General features: G+C 40.7%; 1 protein-coding gene across 10 annotated transcripts in view; it reads left to right on the top strand.

Annotated features, from left to right (window-relative positions):
- Positions 1-20371, top strand: part of XRCC4 (X-ray repair cross complementing 4) — a 463477-nt gene that overhangs the window by 59558 nt on the left and 383548 nt on the right. For all 10 annotated transcript variants that reach the window (XM_056538968.1, XM_056538978.1, XM_056538935.1 and 7 more), the window contains 2 exons: positions 5489-5633; positions 11280-11470. In XM_056538968.1, coding sequence (XP_056394943.1) covers positions 5495-5633; positions 11280-11470 — 330 coding nt within the window. In that variant the 5' untranslated portion in view covers positions 5489-5494. The remainder of the gene's footprint in view (positions 1-5488; positions 5634-11279; positions 11471-20371) is intronic.

The following is a 20371-nucleotide window of genomic DNA, read 5'->3' as shown; positions in this document are numbered from 1 at the left end:
TTTGTAGTAAATCCTAAAGCAGTTTGGATTAAGCAATCACAGTATTAACAAAAACAGACAAAAAGTAGTAAATAATAAAATAAAAGAGAAGCTTAGAGAAAAATGAAAAGAAAAAAAAAACAAAAAAATATTTCAATTTGACCATCTCAGAGGTGGTAAATTGTCCAGCCCAAACTGGTAGAAAAATAGTTCCCAAGATAAAGTAAACACATGTAAAAAGTTGATTCTTTTAACTAGTAGTATTGGAGTCTTGTCGTCTGTCCCTTGTTTATTTATGTGATATTCTGTACCAAAGTAAAAATGTTCTCATCAGTTATACTTCATTTGAAAACAATAAAGGGTCAGATTGCAAGATATATCACACGTTTGTAAAGTTGACCAAAAAGTCTTAATGTAGCCAAATATGTATGGAGGGTTATAGGAGTTTAAGACTCTAAAATACTGTATCAAAAAATTAGATTAGCCATGAACTACTTTCCTTTAACTGCCCCTGAGAAACACCTAAAATTTTTTTTATTTATTTGGCATCTGTCAAGTTTTTTTTAAAGGCACCAAGCAAGACTATTTTCTTATTGTTACTTAAACAGTGGTTTAGTTCTCTATCTTGAAATTTTACTATATAGAGCTGTATTTTATGACTGATTATAGTTTGCCGAACAGGTGCTGACTACAAACTGTTGTAAAACATTATTTAAGTTTTTAGACCACAGGGAGGAGGTGGTGGTGATTATTTTCCCAATGAATCAATGGCAGGTTACAGTCTTTTGAAATGGGATAGTCATCATCCAGCCCTGTTGAATTAAAGGGGTATTCCATGAAAAAAAAAATTCCTATAAACTGGCTGTCACGCCCCCTCCCATATACTTGCATTGAGGGGGCGGGGCGAGACGTCACACGGGGGCAGAGTCATGAGGTCACGATACTCCAGCCCCGTGGTCGTCACACTCGGAGCCTCCAAAGGTGGGTGCGTCATGACAGATTGCGAGGGTCTCCAGCAATCATACATTTTATCCCCTACCTTTGGATAGGGGATAAGATGTATTAGGGCCAGAGTACCCCTTTTAACAGATTTGTAAATTACTTCCATTAAATTTTTTTTAATCCTTCCAGTACTTATCAGCTGATGAAGTTGAGTTGTTCTTTTCTGTCTGACAAACAGTGCTCTCTGTTGACACCTTTGTCTGTCTCAGGAACTGTCCAGAGCAGGAGAGGTTTGCTATGGGGATTTGCTGCTACTCTGGACAGTTCCTGAGACAGACAGAGGTGTCAGCAGAGACCACTGTTATCAGACAGAAAAGAAAAACTCAACTTCAGCAGCTAAGTACTGGTAGGATTGAGATTTTTTAATAGAAGGAATTTACAAATCTGTTTCATTTTTTGTAAAAAAAATAAAAAATATTCATGGTATACCCTTTTAAGGCCCAATATCCGGCAAAACTGCTCCTTCAACATCATTTTTCACAGGGAGGCCAGGAACCTCCATGATCGATTTAGGGCACAGGGCTACCCAGATAACCTCTTGAGGTCAGCATACAGTGAGGCAGTTGTGCGTGATCGCACCGGAGAAAGAGGCAAAGGAGAATATCACACGTAAAATACACTGCTCAAAAAAATAAAGGGAACACTTAAACAACACCATGTAACTCGAAGTCAATCACACTACTGTGAAATCACACTGTCCAATCAGGAAGCAACACTGATTGACAATCAGTTTCACATGCTGTTGTGCAAATGGAACAGACAACAGGTAGAAATTATAGGCTATTAACAAGACACCCCCAATAAAGGAGTGGTTCTGCAGGTGGTGACCACAGACCGCTTCTCAGTTCCTATGCTTCCTGGCTGATGTTTTGGTCACTTTTGAATACTGGAGGTGCTTTCACTCTAGTGGTAGCATGAGACTGAGTCTACAGCCCACACAAGTGGCTCAGGTAGTGCAGCTCATCCAGGATGGCACATCAGTGCGAGCTGTGTTAAGAAGGTTTGCTGTTTCTGTCGGCGTAGTGTCCAGAGCATGGAGGCACTACCAGGAGACAGGCCAGTACATAAGGAGACATGGAGGAGGCTGTAGGAGGGCAACAACCAAGCAGCAGGACCGCTATCTTTGCCTTTGTGCAAGGAGGAGCAGGAGGAGCACTGCCAGAGCCCTGCAAAATTACCTCCAACAGGCCACAAATGTGCATGTGTCCACTCAAATGGTCAGAAACAGACTCCATGAGGGTCCGACATCGACAGGTGGGGGTTGTGCTTACAGCCCAATACCGTGCAAGACATATGACATTTGCCCTCTGCTCTTCACAAATGAAAGCAGGTTCACACTGAGCACATGTGACAGGCGTGACAGAGTCTGGAGACACTTTGGAGAACGTTCTGCTGCCTGCAACATCTTCCAAAATGACCAGTTTGGCGGTGGGTCAGTAATGGGGTGGGGTGGCATTTCTTTGGGGGCCACATAGCCCTCCATGTGCTTGCCAGATGTAGCCTGACTTCCATTAGGTACTGAGATGAGATCCTCATACGCCTTGTGAGACCATATGCTAGTGCTGTTGGCCCTGGGTTCCTCCTAATGCAAGACAATGCTAGACCTCATGATGCTGGAGTGTGTCAGTAGTTCTTCAAAGAGGAAGGCATTGATCCTATGGACTGTCCCGCCCGTTCCCCAGACCTGAATCCGATTGAACACATCTTGGGCATCATGCCTCGCGCCATCCACCAACGTCATGATGCACCACAGACTGTCCAGGAGTTGGCGGATGCTTTAGTCAAGGTCTGGGAGGACAGCCCCCAGGAGTCCATCCGCCAGTTCATCAGGAGCATGCCCAGGCATTGTAGGGAGGTCATACGGGCACGTGGAGGCCACACACACTACTGAGCCTCATTATGACTTGTTTTAAGGACATTACATCAAAGTTGGATCAGCCTGTAGTGCGGTTTTCAACTTTGATTTTGAGTGTGACTCCATATCCAGACCTCCATGGGTTGATACATTTTATTTCCATTGATAATTTTTGTGTGATTTTGTTGTCAGCACATTCAACTATGTAAAGACGAAAGTATTTCATACGATTAGTTCATTCATTCAGATCTAGGATGTGTTATCTTATTGTGCCCTTTATTTTTTTGAGCAGTGTATGTACCGAGGGAAACACACATCAAAGTGAGCTCCGACGCTGTACTCGGCTCACAGCAGAGATGCAGCTATTTGAGCACACACTGCTCTCATAGCTATATCTCTCTGGTGCCTGAGACAGGTACCAGACAGGACACAGGCTCACTTCTGTAATAAATTCCTTTCCCCCCTCAAGTGTATAATACAGTGTTTCCCAACCAGGGTGCCTCCAGCTGTTGCAAAACTACAACTCCCAGCATGTCCAGTCCGGCTGGGAGTTGTAGTTTTGCAATCGCTGGAGACACTCTGTTTTGAAAAGATATATATACATAAAAGAGAACGTGTTTGTAATACATTGTTTTACTGTTTGAAAGGGTATTCTGACGTGTTTGCACAGCCCAGCCAATGACGGCTGTGCAAATGATGAGTATATGAATATGTAAAGGATGGGAGTGATCGGATCGCAGGGAGGGGGGACGGCTGAGAGAGGGGAGGATGATGAGAGCGGTGACGTTTCGTTACAAAGATGGCGCGGTTGGCCGAACACACAGGGAATGAAATTCACAATTGTGGCAGACAGGCTGTACTTCCGGATATCGGCAAAGTCGGGGATGCATGCAAGTGAGACAATGGAGGCAATTGACTTTCTTATATAACTTCTTGCTGTCTTTACAATGCCATAAAATAACTTTGCTCTAGAGTACTCCTTTAAGTTCTACACCTTAACATATGTGGCTGCGACTTAGACTGCAGTCTTTATCAGTAAGAGGTTAAGTGGATGTTCCACTTGGGCACACTACACTCTGAACAATGTCCTCTCCTTTCCATCATTCATTCAATTATCTGTTCACATTCATGTAATCATGTTATTGCTACACTAGGTGTTCTACCACTCACAACCTGAGGACAGGGGTACTGCTGTTTTTGGGGGGGGAAAAAAAGCTCCCTTTTTTCTATTCCTGGATGTCCCCTTTAAGGATGATCTTCCTTCGTAGACATGCTTTTAGGCATTTAGAAGACTTTTTAGGCCTTTAGTAGAATAAGAAGTTAATTGGGGTAGTTTTTAGTGTGGATGCGACAGTGAAATTCATTTTGGATGTGAGGATGAAAGTTATAATTATTATGTGGTTGTAAGTTTTTATGATATTTGGTGTTAAAATTTGGTGTTTTTATGTAATTTATAGTTTGACTTTTCATACAGATAATACAATACAGGAATATGGGTGCACTACTGTGGTTGATGTATACAATGACATTGGCTATCCCTCAACACTGATGTTAAAATTGAGACATTCGCCAGTATATCCTTATATGAAGGACATACCAGAGCCTGCACACCAACGCCAAGGTTTCTCAAAATGGCGCGGGACCTAACGCTAATCCTACCTGTGTGTGATAAGCAAAACAGGGGCCAGTGGGCAATTACGTCAGCATTCAGTCGACTCACAGCCTCCTCCCAGGTACCCTCCAGCGTGACTGAGCACACATACAATGGGAGGAGGGAGGCAAGCTGCAAGCCCTACCTGAGTTGGCTGATATAGGTGCATGGCCTCACAGGTGCTACCCTAATGCTGCCCTGAAGATATTCAAGGCGCATGAACTATGGAGTTTACACACGTCCAAGTATAAAGTTTAAACATCAACAAAAACATGGTCTCAAAACGCTGGAGGTGCTCAACCCCAAATTGCGGTTGTGCATTTATACTAGGGGAGCAGATCCTGCCCTTGTAGTCCGTTGTCAGGAACTGTCCGGATCAGGTACAAATTCTCATCCTCATAGCAAACCTCCCCTGCTCTGGACAGTTTATGACACTGACAGAGGTGTCAGCAGAGAGCATTGTGGTCAGACAGAAAAGAACTATACTTCAGCTGATAAGTACTGCTGGAAGGATTAAGATTTTTATATAGAAGTAATTTACAAATCTGTTTAACTTTCTGGCACCAGTTGATTAGAATATTTTTTTCCCACTGGAGTACTCCCTTAAAAGCCCCAAACTTTAATTTATCCATGTAAAAAGTGAATGCAAAAATAAAACAATACAAAGTGATATTAGGATGAGACATTGCAGGGTTTTATTTGGATTTTACATCAATTTGTATTGTTCTGTTTTGTATTTACTTGTTACATGGATAAATTAACCTATCGCTAGTTTCATGCTGCCTGTGTAAATCACTGATAGGTTTTTCTAACATAAACATCTATGGTTGTGATGGGGAAGCCTGCCAATGTTTCATGCTGCCTGTGGTTGGGGCAGCATGAAACTAGAGACCAGTTCCCTTTAGGTTTGACTGAAGTCTTTGTCTATTTTTACTTATATCTCCTATAATTTTATATATCTTTTAATAATATTTAATCCATGCAACTATTTGTGTTTACAGCTCAACATGGAGAGAAAAGTGAGGAAAATCACTATTGTATCTAAACCTGAAGCTACATATTTTCTTCAAATTGAATGGAAGCAAGATTTAGGCAATGGATTTAATGTAACACTCTGTGATGGGCAGAATGCATGGACTAGTGAAGGTAAATTCTGAAAACTGCCTTTATGTAAATTATTGTATTTCTAGTATATCTATCGTAATTTTTAAATGATTTTTGGAGCTGAAAATATTACATATTTGTCCTTCTCTTGTGTAGATCCTTTCTATATCCACATGGATCGTAGATACTGAGGCTGCATGCCTTTGTTTATGCTTAAAATTATTTCCACTATGTGTTGATGGGATTTAGAAAATCTCTTAAAATTGTGACTTACAGTGCAGACTGTCCGCAAAAAACCTGTAACAAATTAGCCACATTTGAATGTGACCATATACATCTGAAACAGTGGGCCAGATTTCTTAGCATTTGTGCTCTTTTCATGAATATATAGCACAAATTACAATGGGTGGAGACACTAGCACCACGCTTAGGCTACTTTCACACTGCCGCTGCACCCCGTCAAGAACGGCCGTCAAACTCTCTTTTTAAAATGCTTTTTTTTTTTTTACTTTGACGGGGCGCAATGGGCAACAGTGGGTCCCGATGGACACCATTATAGTCAATGTGGCCCGTTTTTTTCTTCCGCCATTTTCCCCGAGGGCCGCCACACTACAAGGTGACAACGGTAGTGTGAAAGTAGCCTTAGCTGGGATGTCTAAAGTTAGGACAAAATCACTTTTTATCATAGTTCAGTTATTCTGTTCCTCAAGCAGAGAAAATCTGGTTAAATGATCTATGGTATCAAGACTATACACTATCTTTCTGTACTCTGCTTAGATAAAGTACCGTTTCTTGAAGGGATTGTCCCATGCTTATTAGCTTTGGCTGGGTAAAAAATGAAAAAGATACTCACTTGCCCTAACCCAAAGGAGTGTCTGTTTCGATGGTCCCCAGTCCAGACTGAGCAGTTCTTCCTGCTGTTTGCATCTCAATCCTCAAAAAATGCCCACTTAGCCAGTGCACGATGCTTTCTCACTGTCAATGCATCTCACCCTAAATACAGCCCTAGACAACATTTATTTACTTACCCCTACTGCAAAAATTGTTCACAGGTTCCCCCATGGTAATAGCATTGGTAATCACTATACTAACCATATGGTAGATCTTAGAAGTAGAATTTGGGAAGGGTCAGCAAGTGAAAACGAAACTCTAAATTTGCACAACCGCAATATTCTGCTGATATGGCTTGGATTAACTAATCTAACAAGTAAGGTACTGTTGCCGCCATTGTCAGTAACTTCTAAGTAGAGATAGGGGGCTCCCTTGGTTACTCCATCTTTTCCTCCCATAGATACCTTCCTGCCCAGCTGTGTTCTGAATGGTTGTCATGGCAGCCAAACGCCTAAAGAAAGTCTGATTTCTTCATACATAATAGAAAGTCTATTAGTGTTATGCTAACTGGCATAATACACTGCAGTCAGAAGTATTGTTCAAATCCCCTAGTGAAACTTAAAAAAAAAAAAAAAATAATAATAATAATAAGAATACATTGTTTGAAAATAGGAAAAACAAACTTTATTGCCAAACAAAACAATACAAATTATAATGTATTCTTCTGTCATAACCCAAACTATGTCAGAATTACTGTTGTTTGTTTACCCTGTAAAAAAAAATAATCAAAATTTGTTTGTATTCCCAGAATGGTAATTAATCCTGCAAAAAAAGCAAAATCCTCACTTAGCTCTGTTGATGGAAAAATAGAAAAGTCATGGCAAAAGTAGTGAAACATAAAAACTCTAAAAGTCTGGCATCTCTATAATTATACTGACCTGTAGGATACAGTCTAGGCCGAAATACAGTGGTACCCATTGGATACAATGTTAAAATAAGAAAATGTAAGAGTGCTTTCTGCTGCTCTGTTCCATACAGCAAAAGGACTCCGAAGGGTACCTCTAATGGTTTCCCCCCAGCTGGCAGGATATGGCCAAAAATATTGGGACTGCTTCTGTGGATTACTTGCAGACTATAGACTTGTATGGGACTTCTGACAACTCCGTCACCAGATCACGATAGTCTGCAAGCAAGTCACAAGATCAGAAGCAGTCTCAATATTTTCGGCCATATCCTGCCACTGGGAGCACCATTAGAGGTACCCTTAAACACAAAATTTCTACTCGTCCTGCATAAATGAAACACTCATTTGGCTATGTCAAAAATAAAAAAAAGATTCTGCTCTCAAAAGCAGAGGATGTAAAATAATCGTAGCCTTCTCAAAGTAAAATCGTCTGCATCTTATCTGTTAACAGTTAAAAGATTTTTCAGTGGTTTTGATTTAGGGTCAGATGTAATCTACCCTCTATATTTAGGTGAAGAGCTCCGATACTAGTCAGACTAATACTATGATTGAGAATGTTCGCAGGAAGATCATGTTGACACTCAAAGAATAGAACTCCTAAAATGGGAAGATGAAATGATATTGTGCGTCTTCCTAACAGGACATTTCCATCTTTTCAGTTAATTGTATATTTAAGTTTTTAAGATAAGTTTTCCTTTTTTCCTCACGGTAGGAGCTTGAAAGAAAACCCTTTAGAGATGGCGCTGCGGCTCCCTCAAAATGAAGAGGAGGGACTGGATATATTTTAAAAGGTTCCTAGTGGAACCACTTTTATTGAGTAAAGAAAAATAATAAAAGATGAGATGACGTGTTTCGGGAGGTGCCCTCCCTTCCTCAGATCAGGATGCTTACTGTTAATCATGTGGACATATATATACATAAAAAAAAAACACCTGTCAGGTGAGCACTTCCGGGCCTGCATCTCCCGTACATATGAATGAGCGAGTCTCTTTTAAATATAACAATTATTTATGTGAATTTCTATATGCTTTCTTTATTAAATGCACACAATCTATCTATATATAAATATATATATATATATATTTATATATATCTATCTATATATATATATATATATATATATATATATATATATATAAAACTCAACGTGTGTGTGTGTGTATGTATGTATGTATGTTCCACAAAAACTTTCATACGGCTAAAGATATTAACATGAAACATGGCACACGTTACTTATATGTCAACAACAAACATAGGATAGGTAATTTAACCCTTACTCACCCCCATTTGCCAGGGGTGGGACTTATGTTTAAAGTCCCATGCAAGTCAATGGGAAATATATGTTACTGCATAACTTCCAAACGGCTGGAGATATTTCGATAATACTTGGTCACATGTTACTTATATGTCCACTTAAAATATAGGATAGTTAATTTAACCCTTAATTACCCCCATTTGTGAGGGTCAGGTTTTTTTTTTTTTTTTATAGTCCCATGCAAATCAATGGGAAATGTATGTTCCCATCTAATTTCTGTTAGGCTGGAGCTATTTCATTACCTGGTACACATATTACGAGTCAGGATGGGAGGTCGTGATAGGAGGATGGGATAAGAGGACGTGATATGAGGTCGAGATAGGATGTCGGGATAGAAGGTTGGGATAGGAGGACGGGATATGAGGACGGGATAGGAGGTCTGGATAGGAGGACGGGATAGGAGGTCTGAATAGAAGGTTGGGATAGGAGGTAGAGATAGGAGGACGGGATAGGAGGTCAAGATAGGAAATTGAAATATGAGGTCAAGATAGGAGATCGAGATATGAGGTCGAGATATGAGGTCGGGAAAGGAGGTCGGGATAGGAGGACGGGATAGGAGGTCTGGATAGGAGGTCAAGATAGGTCGAGATATGAGGACGGGATAGGAGGTCGAGATAGGAAGTTGGGATAGGAGGTCGAGATAGGAGGACGGGATAGGAGGTCGAGATAGGAGGACGGGAAAGGAGGTCGGGATAGGAGGACGGGATAGGAGGTCTGGATAGGAGGAAGGGAAAGGAGGTCGGGAAAGGAGGTCGGGATAGGAGGTCGGGATAGGAGGAAGGGATAGGAGGTCGGGAAAGGAGGTCGGGAAAGGAGGTCGGGATAGGAGGACGGGATAGAAGGTCGGGATAGGAGGACGGGATAGGAGGACGGGATAGGAGGACGGGATAGGAGGACGGGATAGGAGGTCGGGATAGGAGGTCGGGATAGGAGGTCGGGATAGGAGGTCGGCATAGGAGGACGGGATAGGAGGTCGGGATAGGAGGTCGAGGACGGGATAGCAGGACCGGATAGGAGGTCGGGATAGGAGGGCGAGACAGGAGGTCTGGATGTGGGGTCGGGATATGACAACAATATATGAGGACGGTATATGAAGTCAAAAGCTTCCTCCTTTGTTTATTTTCCTCTCCAAAAAGGATTAGGAAGGAATAGGAGGTCGGGACAGGAGGTCGGGACAGGAGGACGGGATAGGAGGTCGGGATAGGAGGACGGTATATGAGGTTGGGATAGGAGGATGGAATAGGAGGACGAGATAGGAGGTCAGGATAGGAGGACTGGATAGGAGGTCGGGATAGGAGGTTCGGGGTAGGAGGTTCGGGATAGGAGGACGGGATAGGAGGACGAGATAGGAGGTCGGGATAGGAGGTTGAGATAGGAGGAGGGGATAGGAGGACTGGATAGGAGGTCGGGGTATGAGGCCGGGATATGGGGTTGGGATGACAACAATATATGAGGACGGGATATGAAGTCAAAAGCTTCCTCCTTTGTTGATTTTCCTCCCCAACAAGGATGAGGAAGGAAAAACCGGCAAACCGGGTATTCAGCTAGTATAAACTAAAAACTGGTACATTATTGATTATATTGTAACTATTGATTCTGAGTTTTCTTACCTGTATGATGTCACTAAATCACGCCCCTTAACTTTCACTTTGGCATTTTTTTTATGTATATATATTTCCACATTATTAACAGTAAGCATCCTGATCTGAGGAAGGGAGGGCACCTCCCAAAACGAAACATCTCATCTTTTATTATTTTTCTTTACTCAATAAAAGTGGTTCCACTGTGAACCTTTTAAAATATATCCAGTCCATCCTTTTAATTTTGAGGGAGCTGCAGCGCCATCTCTAAAGGGGTTTCTTTCAAGCTTCTCCTCCTCTGCACCACGACAGCAGTATAGCTGTTCCCTGCAACCCAGAAGGCAACCAGTGACTCTACCTTTACACAGTACCCCTTTATCACTGGGGCAGAAGGTTTTCATTTATCTTTTTCAAGGTGAGCGGCCATCTATATGGTTCTTGGGCCAATCCTTGGACCCCACTGCTCCTGCTACCAAGGGTAATGCACTAGGCGCCGGTATCAGTCTTCTCCCCTTTTTTCTCCTACAGATTTTTTCCTCACGGTGGTCTTTATAAATGAAACCAACAAGCATGCCTCCTTTTTCCTGTAGCATATAATGTTTGCTTTAGCTTGAATGTAACTCTTAGTTGTAAAATTTGTAAAATATACTAGATGTAAAAGATGTATACGTCATCACAACAATGTAATAAAAAGTTGTCAGTCTCTATGCCCCACTCTGTAATTTGCCATTTATTTGTGTTACGTTGATGCAATCCATCTTAACAACAGAATGGTGATGCATGTTACTGGTAATATACATTGCAGTTCCTTTGTTTTCTTCTGCTGACTTAAAGAATAATTGTTATAATCAATGTAAAATAATATCACGGCACCATCTAGTTTGAAAATTACATGGAAAAGGTTAAACAAAACATCACAATATCCTATGACAATAATCAAAGTAATCTACTGCTGGTTTGCTTACATGTGAAATTCTACTTTTTTTTTTCTCTAAAAGTGTCCAAGGAGGATTTGTCCAAGGAAGCTGCCGATATGGAGATGGAGCATTCAAAGTATATCGAAGAGTTAAAAAAAGCGCTTATTACTGTTCAACAGACAGGCAGCAAATATAGCTTTGACCTTGTGAAAGATGAAGAAAACCCTGAAATGTATTGCTTTACATATGAGAAAACATTAAAGGATGTTTCGGTGAGTACTGTATCTGCAGTGATCAAAGAAATGATGATGGACATGTATAGAAAAGCTTTGTTTATATAGCACTGACATATTCCATAGCACTGTACAGAACCTATCATCACTCACATTGGCTCCTGTCCCCATTAGGACTCACAATCTATTTTCCAGAGCAACCTATCAGTGTTTTATTTTTTATTTTATTTTTTTCTGAGGAAAACCACATAAACACAGGGTGACCATAGAAAGTCCATGCATATATTGTTCTTGGCCAGAATTAAATCCAGGTCCTCAGCCACATAATAATGCTTAGCACTAAACCAAAATACTGCTTATAATCTTATATGTGCATCAGTAGAAGATGCAGTCATATTTTATCCCCAGCAGTCTTCTCTGGTAGATAATAGAACTTTTATCTACAAGTGGATGCTGCCAAAGTGTAATAAATGTCTTGCTAAATGTGAAACATTACATTCTCTCAAGACAGCTATCTCCCTATATAGATTAAATCAGAATGCTGGCAGGATGGCCATTGTGTGGGATATATAAAAAAAAAAAAAAAAATCAACTATCCACTTACCTCCTGTGCCCACAGGTGCCTCCGATATCCTTCTCCGGTTCCCCGCAGCGATCGTCTTCCTGGAGCTGCAGCAAGACTGTCGTCTACAGAAGCACCCGGCCCAATTTGTCATACTGCAGCTCAGTGCTCTCCCGCCTTGGCCAGCAATTTGCTGAGCTACATATCACACATTGGGCCGGGTGCTTCCGTAGACGACAGTCACACTGCAGCTCCAGTAACATTTTCTAAATTCTGTTTTCAGTATTTTTTTCGGATTTTTAGCACAATTCCTGAACATAACAAAATCAAAAAAAGTGAAAAAGTCTAAAGATTTTTTGAACGCATTATACATTTCATAGGAATCCATAAGAATTCTTTTCACATGGCATTGTGTTAGGTTACCTATTTTGCTAGTTTTACCACCAGCGGATTTTATATGTAAGACTCCAGGAAAATGGTTCAAACCATTATTATTTTTAATCGAATGGTGCAACCTTTAGCCTTGCAGCCCATGTCAGATACAGTATATGCATGTAACATTTTAGACCTCTTTGTAATTCATATCCTGTTGTTTACATTGAAGCCTTTTTCCCCCTTAGTAGTCTTTGGCTTCCATGTGGTACAGATCTATACCATTTTAATGTGGTCTATAAAATATGGCTGACAATATTGCATTGACTTACCACGCTCCGCATGTGATGCCTTGCGTTTACATGGAGGTCAAAAGCTACCATATGAGAAGATCATGACTTCCGATCTTTAACTGATGCTGTATTTTGTCTTTTAACCATAGACAACATTGCAGAACATTTCATGGGAAGTGAGCGCAGGGCAAGCACGGCTCTGTGCAGGCTTTTGGCTTGTCAAGCTTGTAAATCAACCTTATGTGTAAGCCCATGGCATGTCACAGAGCCTCACTGCACAGAGCCCTGCTTTTCCTCAGTGCACAGAGCCCTGCTTGTCCTCAGTGTACAGAGCCCTGCTTGTCCTCAGTGTACAGAGCCCTGCTTGTCCTCAGTGTACAGAGCCCTGCTTGTCCTCAGTGCCCAGAGCCCTGCTTGTCCTCAGTGCCCAGAGCCCTGCTTGTCCTCAGTGCCCAGAGCCCTGTTTGTCCTCAGTGCCTAGAGCCCTGATTGTCCTCAGTGCCCAGAGCCCTGATTGTCCTCAGTGCCCAGAGCCCTGCTTGTCCTCAGTGCCCAGAGTCTTGCTTGTCCTCAGTGCCCAGAGTCCTGCTTGTCCTCAGTGCCCAGAGCCCTGCTTGTCCTCAGTGCCCAGAGCCCTGCTTGTCCTCAGTGCCCAGAGCCCTGCTTGTCCTCAGTGCCCAGAGCCCTGCTTGTCCTCAGTGCCCAGAGCCCTGCTTGTCCTCAGTGCCCAGAGCCCTGCTTGTCCTCAGTGCCCAGAGCCCTGCTTGTCCTCAGTGCCCAGAGCCCTGCTTGTCCTCAGTGCCCAGAGCCCTGCTTGTCCTCAGTGCCCAGAGCCCTGCTTGTCCTCAGTGCCCAGAGCCCTGCTTGTCCTCAGTGCCCAGAGCCCTGCTTGTCCTCAGTGCCCAGAGCCCTGCTTGTCCTCAGTGCCCAGAGCCCTGCTTGTCCTCAGTGCCCAGAGCCCTGCTTGTCCTCAGTGCCCAGAGCCCTGCTTGTCCTCAGTGCCCAGAGCCCTGCTTGTCCTCAGTGCCCAGAGCCCTGCTTGTCCTCAGTGCCCAGAGCCCTGCTTGTCCTCAGTGCCCAGAGCCCTGCTTGTCCTCAGTGCCCAGAGCCCTGCTTGTCCTCAGTGCCCAGAGCCCTGCTTGTCCTCAATGCCCAGAGCCCTGCTTGTCCTCAGTGCCCAGAGCCCTGCTTGTCCACACTGCACAGAGCCCTGCTTGTCCTCAGTGTACAGAGCCCTGCTTGTCCTCAGTGTACAGAGTCTTGCTTATCCTCAGTGTACAGAGCCTTGCTTGTCCTCAGTGTACAGAGCCCTGCTTGTGCACCCTCACTTCCTGTATTTGGACTCCTCACAGAGACACACAGGCAATAGCTGCTGTATATACATATAATAGTATTATCTACATTATGTAAAAAGTTTTTGTTGACGACAGGTACACTTTAATGGGAAAATTACTGTCTACTTTAATTCTCCTTGAGAACGCATGCAGAAGTGTACAGAACCAATAAGATACCTTTAATAAACTTTATGTGGAATCATTCAAATAGCAGTATGATATTACTTATATTTACTTATTCAGATTGAATATCTTTACAGAGTGTCATATGGTATAGTATTTTTCATACAGTTTTGTATATGAGACCTAGCATGGGACACTTCCCTTGCTATTATCAGCAATTCATAATGGTAAATGTGCCATTACCAGAATACGTAGGTTTGTATGTCCTAGGTATAAGGTAAAGTTACTTCTTTGGATGGAATTGAACTACCTCTTGCATCTGCTATGAATGTTATTCAATTACTGAGGCCTGGCCTGGCATTGGTATGAGAAAAGGATATACAAAATAATGTAGGCATTATGCAAAGTATGTTTACTTTTTGTTTACCAAGTAAACATATTCACAGAGAGGTCACGCAAGGAGAATGAATATCAAATATAATTTTTCAAATCCTGTATGTTTCAGCGATCTGACATTGACTTTCTGTCCCACTTTTTACCCCATGTCGCAAAAAGGCATAAATATTGGACGTACTGCTAAATGTTCCCGAAACGCATCCCGTTCTGGTTATTTTCGCTAGAACAGCTCTTTGTTCACATGAATTACAATATAAATAATCCGCAGGAAATGGATGCACTGTATTTTCTTATTGTTTAGATTTGTTTATTTCCTGAATCAGAAAACAAAGAAATCCAGCAGGGGGTTCTGCTTACGGATTAACATATGTTTTCCATGAAGATGTTCTTACTTAAGCTCTCACACTTCAGACGCATAGAAATCTTCTGTGATGGTTTAGTAACATATATCATCTGTGATTTGCAAAGGAAAATCTGTGCCTGTATTATTCATTGGGACATTTCCGAGTTCTTAGGATGCACCGCTGTCTGCTTTACCACCACTGGAGCTGACTTCTAACACTGTAATTTCCTTGCTGACTTTAGAGTTTTAACATATTCACTTTAACTCTTTAAATATTTCAAATATTGCACAATTTTCATGCTATTTGCAGGACAGATATATACATTGCTTTGAAAATAATTTCCACCCCTCTTTGGTATTTTTCTTATTTTGTTGCATTAAAACTTCAATGTAAAAGATCAGTGGGTGCAGTGTTATAGCCCCTTATGGGAGCTATAACATTGCGAAAACAAAGTGAAAAAAAATAGTGAATAAAGATCATTTAAGTAGGGTATCATTTTAATCGTATGGACCTACAGAATAAAGATAAGGTGTCATTTTTACCGAAAAATTTACTGCGTAGAAACGGAAGCCCCCAAAACTTACAAAATTGTGTTTTTTCTTCAATTGTGTCACACAAGGATTATTTTTTCCATTTCGCCATAGTTTTTTGGGTAAAATGACTATCATATGGATTATCATATGGACTATCATAGCAAAAAATAAGCTATCATATGGATTTTTTGGTGCAAAATTGAAAGGGTTATGATTTTTTAAAGGTAAGGAGGAAAAAACGAAAGTGGAAAAACGCTCAGTCCTTAAGGGGTTAAATGGATAGTTTGATTTTACGTCAGGGACCTGAAACTATTATTTACATTGTTATACGGACGGAAAAAAAGAAATAACTCAAAACTTAAAAGTTGTGAGTGCTTTATTCCTCCCTTCTAAGTAAGGTATGGTCCAACCAATGAACTTAAAAAGCCACATAATGAGTTGAATGCAGTCCTCTTGTGTGCAACCAAAGTGTCAGATGATGGAAGTATAAGTATACTTGTTCTAAAAGGCCTCTGAGTCTGAGAGACCACAAAGCAAGCAACGTGAAGACCAAGGGATTGCCAAACTGGTCAGAAACAATGTTGTGGTGGAGTTGAGATCAGGGTTGGTTTAAAAAAAAATCCCTAGTTTTAAGCATCCCATGGAGCACCTTCAAATCCATTGTAACAAAATGGAAAGAATATGGCACATCTACACACCAGACAAGAGAAGGCCGTCAACCAAAACTCACAGAGGTAATTAATCAAAGGTCCAACAAATTGACCAAAAAACATTTTAATTCCAGATTGTAATGCAACAAAGCAATATTAACACCAAGGGGAATGGATACTTTCTCAAGGCAGTGTGTACTGTACTCTACATCCAAATATCAATTATAGGTAAGTATGATAAGAATGTCATAATAATCCCTATTTTCTGGGAGGAGGTGTTATGAGCAGGGTCATAAACTAATGTTGGAAGTCCTCATAGATCAATCATAAAGTCCCTTGAGGACTCCCTATCTGAAGTATTGACATTTTTTTTCCAGTTTAACTTAATAAAAATAAATTCTGTTGACTTGTTACCAATGACCTTTTATGTTAGAACAAAAAAGACAAAATTACCATTCTTTATGTAAGATGCATACTTTGAGAATTCAGTTTTTTTGTTGTTTTTTTTCTAAATCAGCATTTATACAATAGTCTCTATGTCTCCATTGTAGTGACCTGTGTGTATAAACAGGCACAGCCCATTTGAATGGGTGCAATTTGAGTGTTGAGTTAAATAAACTTAACTTCTTGACCCCTTGACTTACCTTTTTGAAACATAGAGAACCCTTTAATTCATGTGCACTTCTAAGGCCTTGTTCACAATGCGTTTTTTTCCCGTATGTATTGCACATGTGTGTAATCACATACAAAATGATTGGACTCTGCTTCCTATTGTTTTTTTTAGTGAAAATCTACATTGTGGTTCAAACTGTTCTCCTTCATAGTTTCTCTTTAAGGCAACATTTCTAAAGTAGACATTCATTAGTTAGCCTACAGATATTCCATAATTGTCCCATATATGAGAGTCTGATCTGAAGGTGGGACATTCTATAACAGTTTGATTTTCATGGGTTTGGCCTCTGGGACTCTTGCTTGATCTCGAAGTTGAAGACACCAAGATGAAGAGACAAAGACTCCCTTTGGCTTTCTCCCTTGTACAATTTTGCCACAATCCACTTCCTTTGGAGAAAACTTTAAAGGGGTACTCTGAGAAACTGAACTTATCAGACACTGACTTATTCCCTTTTCACAAGATAGGGGATAAGTGTCTGATCACCAACTGGAGACCCCCTCCCCCCCCCCCAGATCTCCAGTTGAGGCCCCTGCAATCAAACACTCCCCATCATGTGTATAGGGGATAAGTGTTTGATAAGTGCAGTTCTCCTGAGTACCCCTTTTATTCTGAATAGCAGTGTTGGTCCACAGATTGAAGTCTAAATTTTGTTATAGCTATATGACAGAATCAACCTTTTATGTTATTAGGTTTTCCTTCATTTTTCCATTTTCCCAAACTTGCGTGAGAGTTTAGTTATACAAGAGCAGCAGCTGCCCTGATGCTACTTGTTATTTACAAATCCCATATGTTGTCCTTCATTAGTATTATTATTACTACTACTATGATTATTTTTTTTTAACTAATATTGTCGTCATTTTTGGCTTCATGAAATGTAAAATAAGTTTGTCTGTATTAGTTGTGCAATTAGTTGTTGCTATTTCCTGTTGAATATGAAATAAATTATTATTATTTTGATGGTTTCCCTTGAATTGCATAAAAGACATGTTAGTATTTTAGTTTGTTTTATGAATTATATTAAAGGGGTTATCCAGGAAAAAAACTTTTTTTATATATCAACTGGCTCCAGAAAGTTAAACAGATTTGTAAATTAAAAAATCTTAATCCTTTCAGTACTTATGAGCTTCTGAAGTTAATTGTGTTCTTTTCTGTCTAAGTGATCTCTGATGACACGTGTCTCGGGAAACACCCAGTTTAGAAGCAAATCCCCATAGCAAACCTCTTCTAAACTGGGCGTTTCCCGAGACAGGTGTCATCAGAGATCACTTAGACAGAAAAGAACAACCTTAACTTCAGAAGCTCATAAGTATTGAAAGGATTAAGATTTTTTAATAAAAGTAATTTGCACCTTGTTTGGCCGGAAGAAGCGTCAGGTCTGTGACGCGAAACTAGTTGCCGTTGGTGGTGTGCCCCCGCATCTTGAGAGCGGCTGCTCTCACTCCCCGCGTGTGTGACCGCATTTTACCTTTCCACTCTGCCGGTGTGAATAAAGGACAAGACTTTTTATACTGCTTCCAGTGGTGAGTGCGACTTCTTTTCTCTTCGTCTAACTTTGATAATTTACAAATCTGTTTAACTTTCTGGAGCCAGTTGATATATATAGAAAAAAGTTTTTTTCCTGGAATACACCTTTGAAGTCTGTAAAGAAAAAAAAAAAAGCTTTTCTGGTTATGGCCATATTGGAGGCTCACACTTGTATTGCCTGTGTGACATTCCTATAGTGTATTGTAAGCTTTCTAGTAGCTGATATTAAACAAAGTATAGCCCTTCCCCCAAAGACCAGCAAGTGGTATGGTGGAAGCATTCTTCTTTGTATATGTGTATAGTGGGTTGTGTATAGTGGGTTATACCTTATCTAGACATCCAGTAGTACATTGTCTCCCAGGTTGGATTCTCCACGATCAGGCACTTATCCCCTATCCTGTGAATATCCCTGTAGGGGATAAGTGTCTGATAAATTCACTTCCTGGGGTACTCCTTTAACACAAAAAGAATTATCAATCTCAGAGGCAGGGTACATGGTCCTCTTTAAAATTTCAAAATGTTTTCTAATTGATCTTTTGTGCTTTAGATGATTAAGTTAATACAGCACCTTTTACCATGTAGTTTTTTTCTGAAATTGAATATAATCTTGAGGAAACTTTATTTTTCATTTTAATGTACAACCCATTGAAGCCAAGTTGCACTGGATAGGTTTCCAAAACACAATTCAATTGATTTCCTTTAAATACTCTGGTAATAATAAGATATTTGGGAAACCGCTTTGGAAGTGTATTTACCCATATTGTATTTATTTTCCTGCTATGGCTTTTGATGAGTTGGTGTGGACAACTCCCTTGGGCAAGAGGATGCCATGCAAAGGGTTAAATTTGCTATCAAGCTCTTGTTTCCTTTAGAGACAAACATCTCTATAATTTGTTTACATGGGTAGTTGGTTGCCATGAGGCAGCTTTGGGCAACACATTATATTTTGTAAAATAAGTTTCTCACCATGTCCAAAAGTTCTGTATTGCATCCATGAATGACTTGTAATGCCAATGTGTGTAACTTTCTTTCTCTGCTCTATCCAGTGTAACCCAAGTTTTTGCTTTGTAAAGGGCTTGACAGATGTTTGACCAGTTCTAGTTTACTGTTATGTTTATTCTGTACTGTTATGTCCTCTATTTCGTGTAGGGTTCATGCCATCTACATTCTCTTGTCCATTTCTCTGCAATCATTAAATTTTGTCTGTTTGATGCTAAAAATGTCCCATCCTGTATGGTAGTGAGCCACTAGTAGTCCCAGAGAGTTGTGGCATCCTGAGGTAGTCATGGCGGCTCAGGGGTGTATTGACGGCTACTTAACCCCTTTTTGCATTTTCGTTTTTTGCTCCTTGCCTTTAAAAAATCATAACTCTTAAAATTTTGCACCTAAAAATCCATATGATTGCTTATTTTTTGCGCCACCAATTCTGCTTTGTAATGACGTCAGTCATTTTGCCCAAAAATCTACGATGAAACGGAAAAAAAAATCATTGTGCAACAAAATGTAAAAAAAACGCCATTTTGTGACTTTTGGGGGCTTCCGTTTCTACGTAGTACATTTTTCGGTACAAATGACACCTTATCTTTATTCTGTAGGTCCATACGATTAAAATGATACCCTACTTATATAGGTTTGATTTTGTCATACTTCTGGAAAAAATCATAACTACATGCAGGAAAATTAATACGTTTAATATTGTCATCTTCTGACCCCTATAACTTTTTTATTTTTCCGTGTATGGGGCGGTATGAGGGCTAATTTTTTGCGCCGTGATCTGAAGTTTTTAACTGTACCATTTTTGCATTGATAGGACTTATTGATCGCTTTTTATTCATTTTTAAATGATATAAAAAGTGACCAAAAATGCACTATTTTGGACTTTGGAATTTTTTTGCGCGCACGCCATTGGCCGAGCGGTTTAATTAATGATATATTTTTATAATTCGGACATTTCCGAATAGGGACCTATAACACTGCACACACTCTCATAGGAAACCAGTGATCGATGATTCTGCCGCATGACTGCTCATGCCTGGATCTCAGGCACTGAGCAGTCATTCGGCAATCGACAGCGAGGAGGCAGGTAGGGGCCCTCCCGCTGTCCTGTAAGCTGTTCGGGATGCCGCGATTTTGCCG

Source organism: Hyla sarda, chromosome 1, assembly GCF_029499605.1.
Source record: "Hyla sarda isolate aHylSar1 chromosome 1, aHylSar1.hap1, whole genome shotgun sequence".
In the NCBI taxonomy this organism is placed as follows: Eukaryota; Metazoa; Chordata; class Amphibia; order Anura; family Hylidae; genus Hyla; species Hyla sarda.
This window is presented reverse-complemented; position numbering and strand designations above follow the sequence as displayed.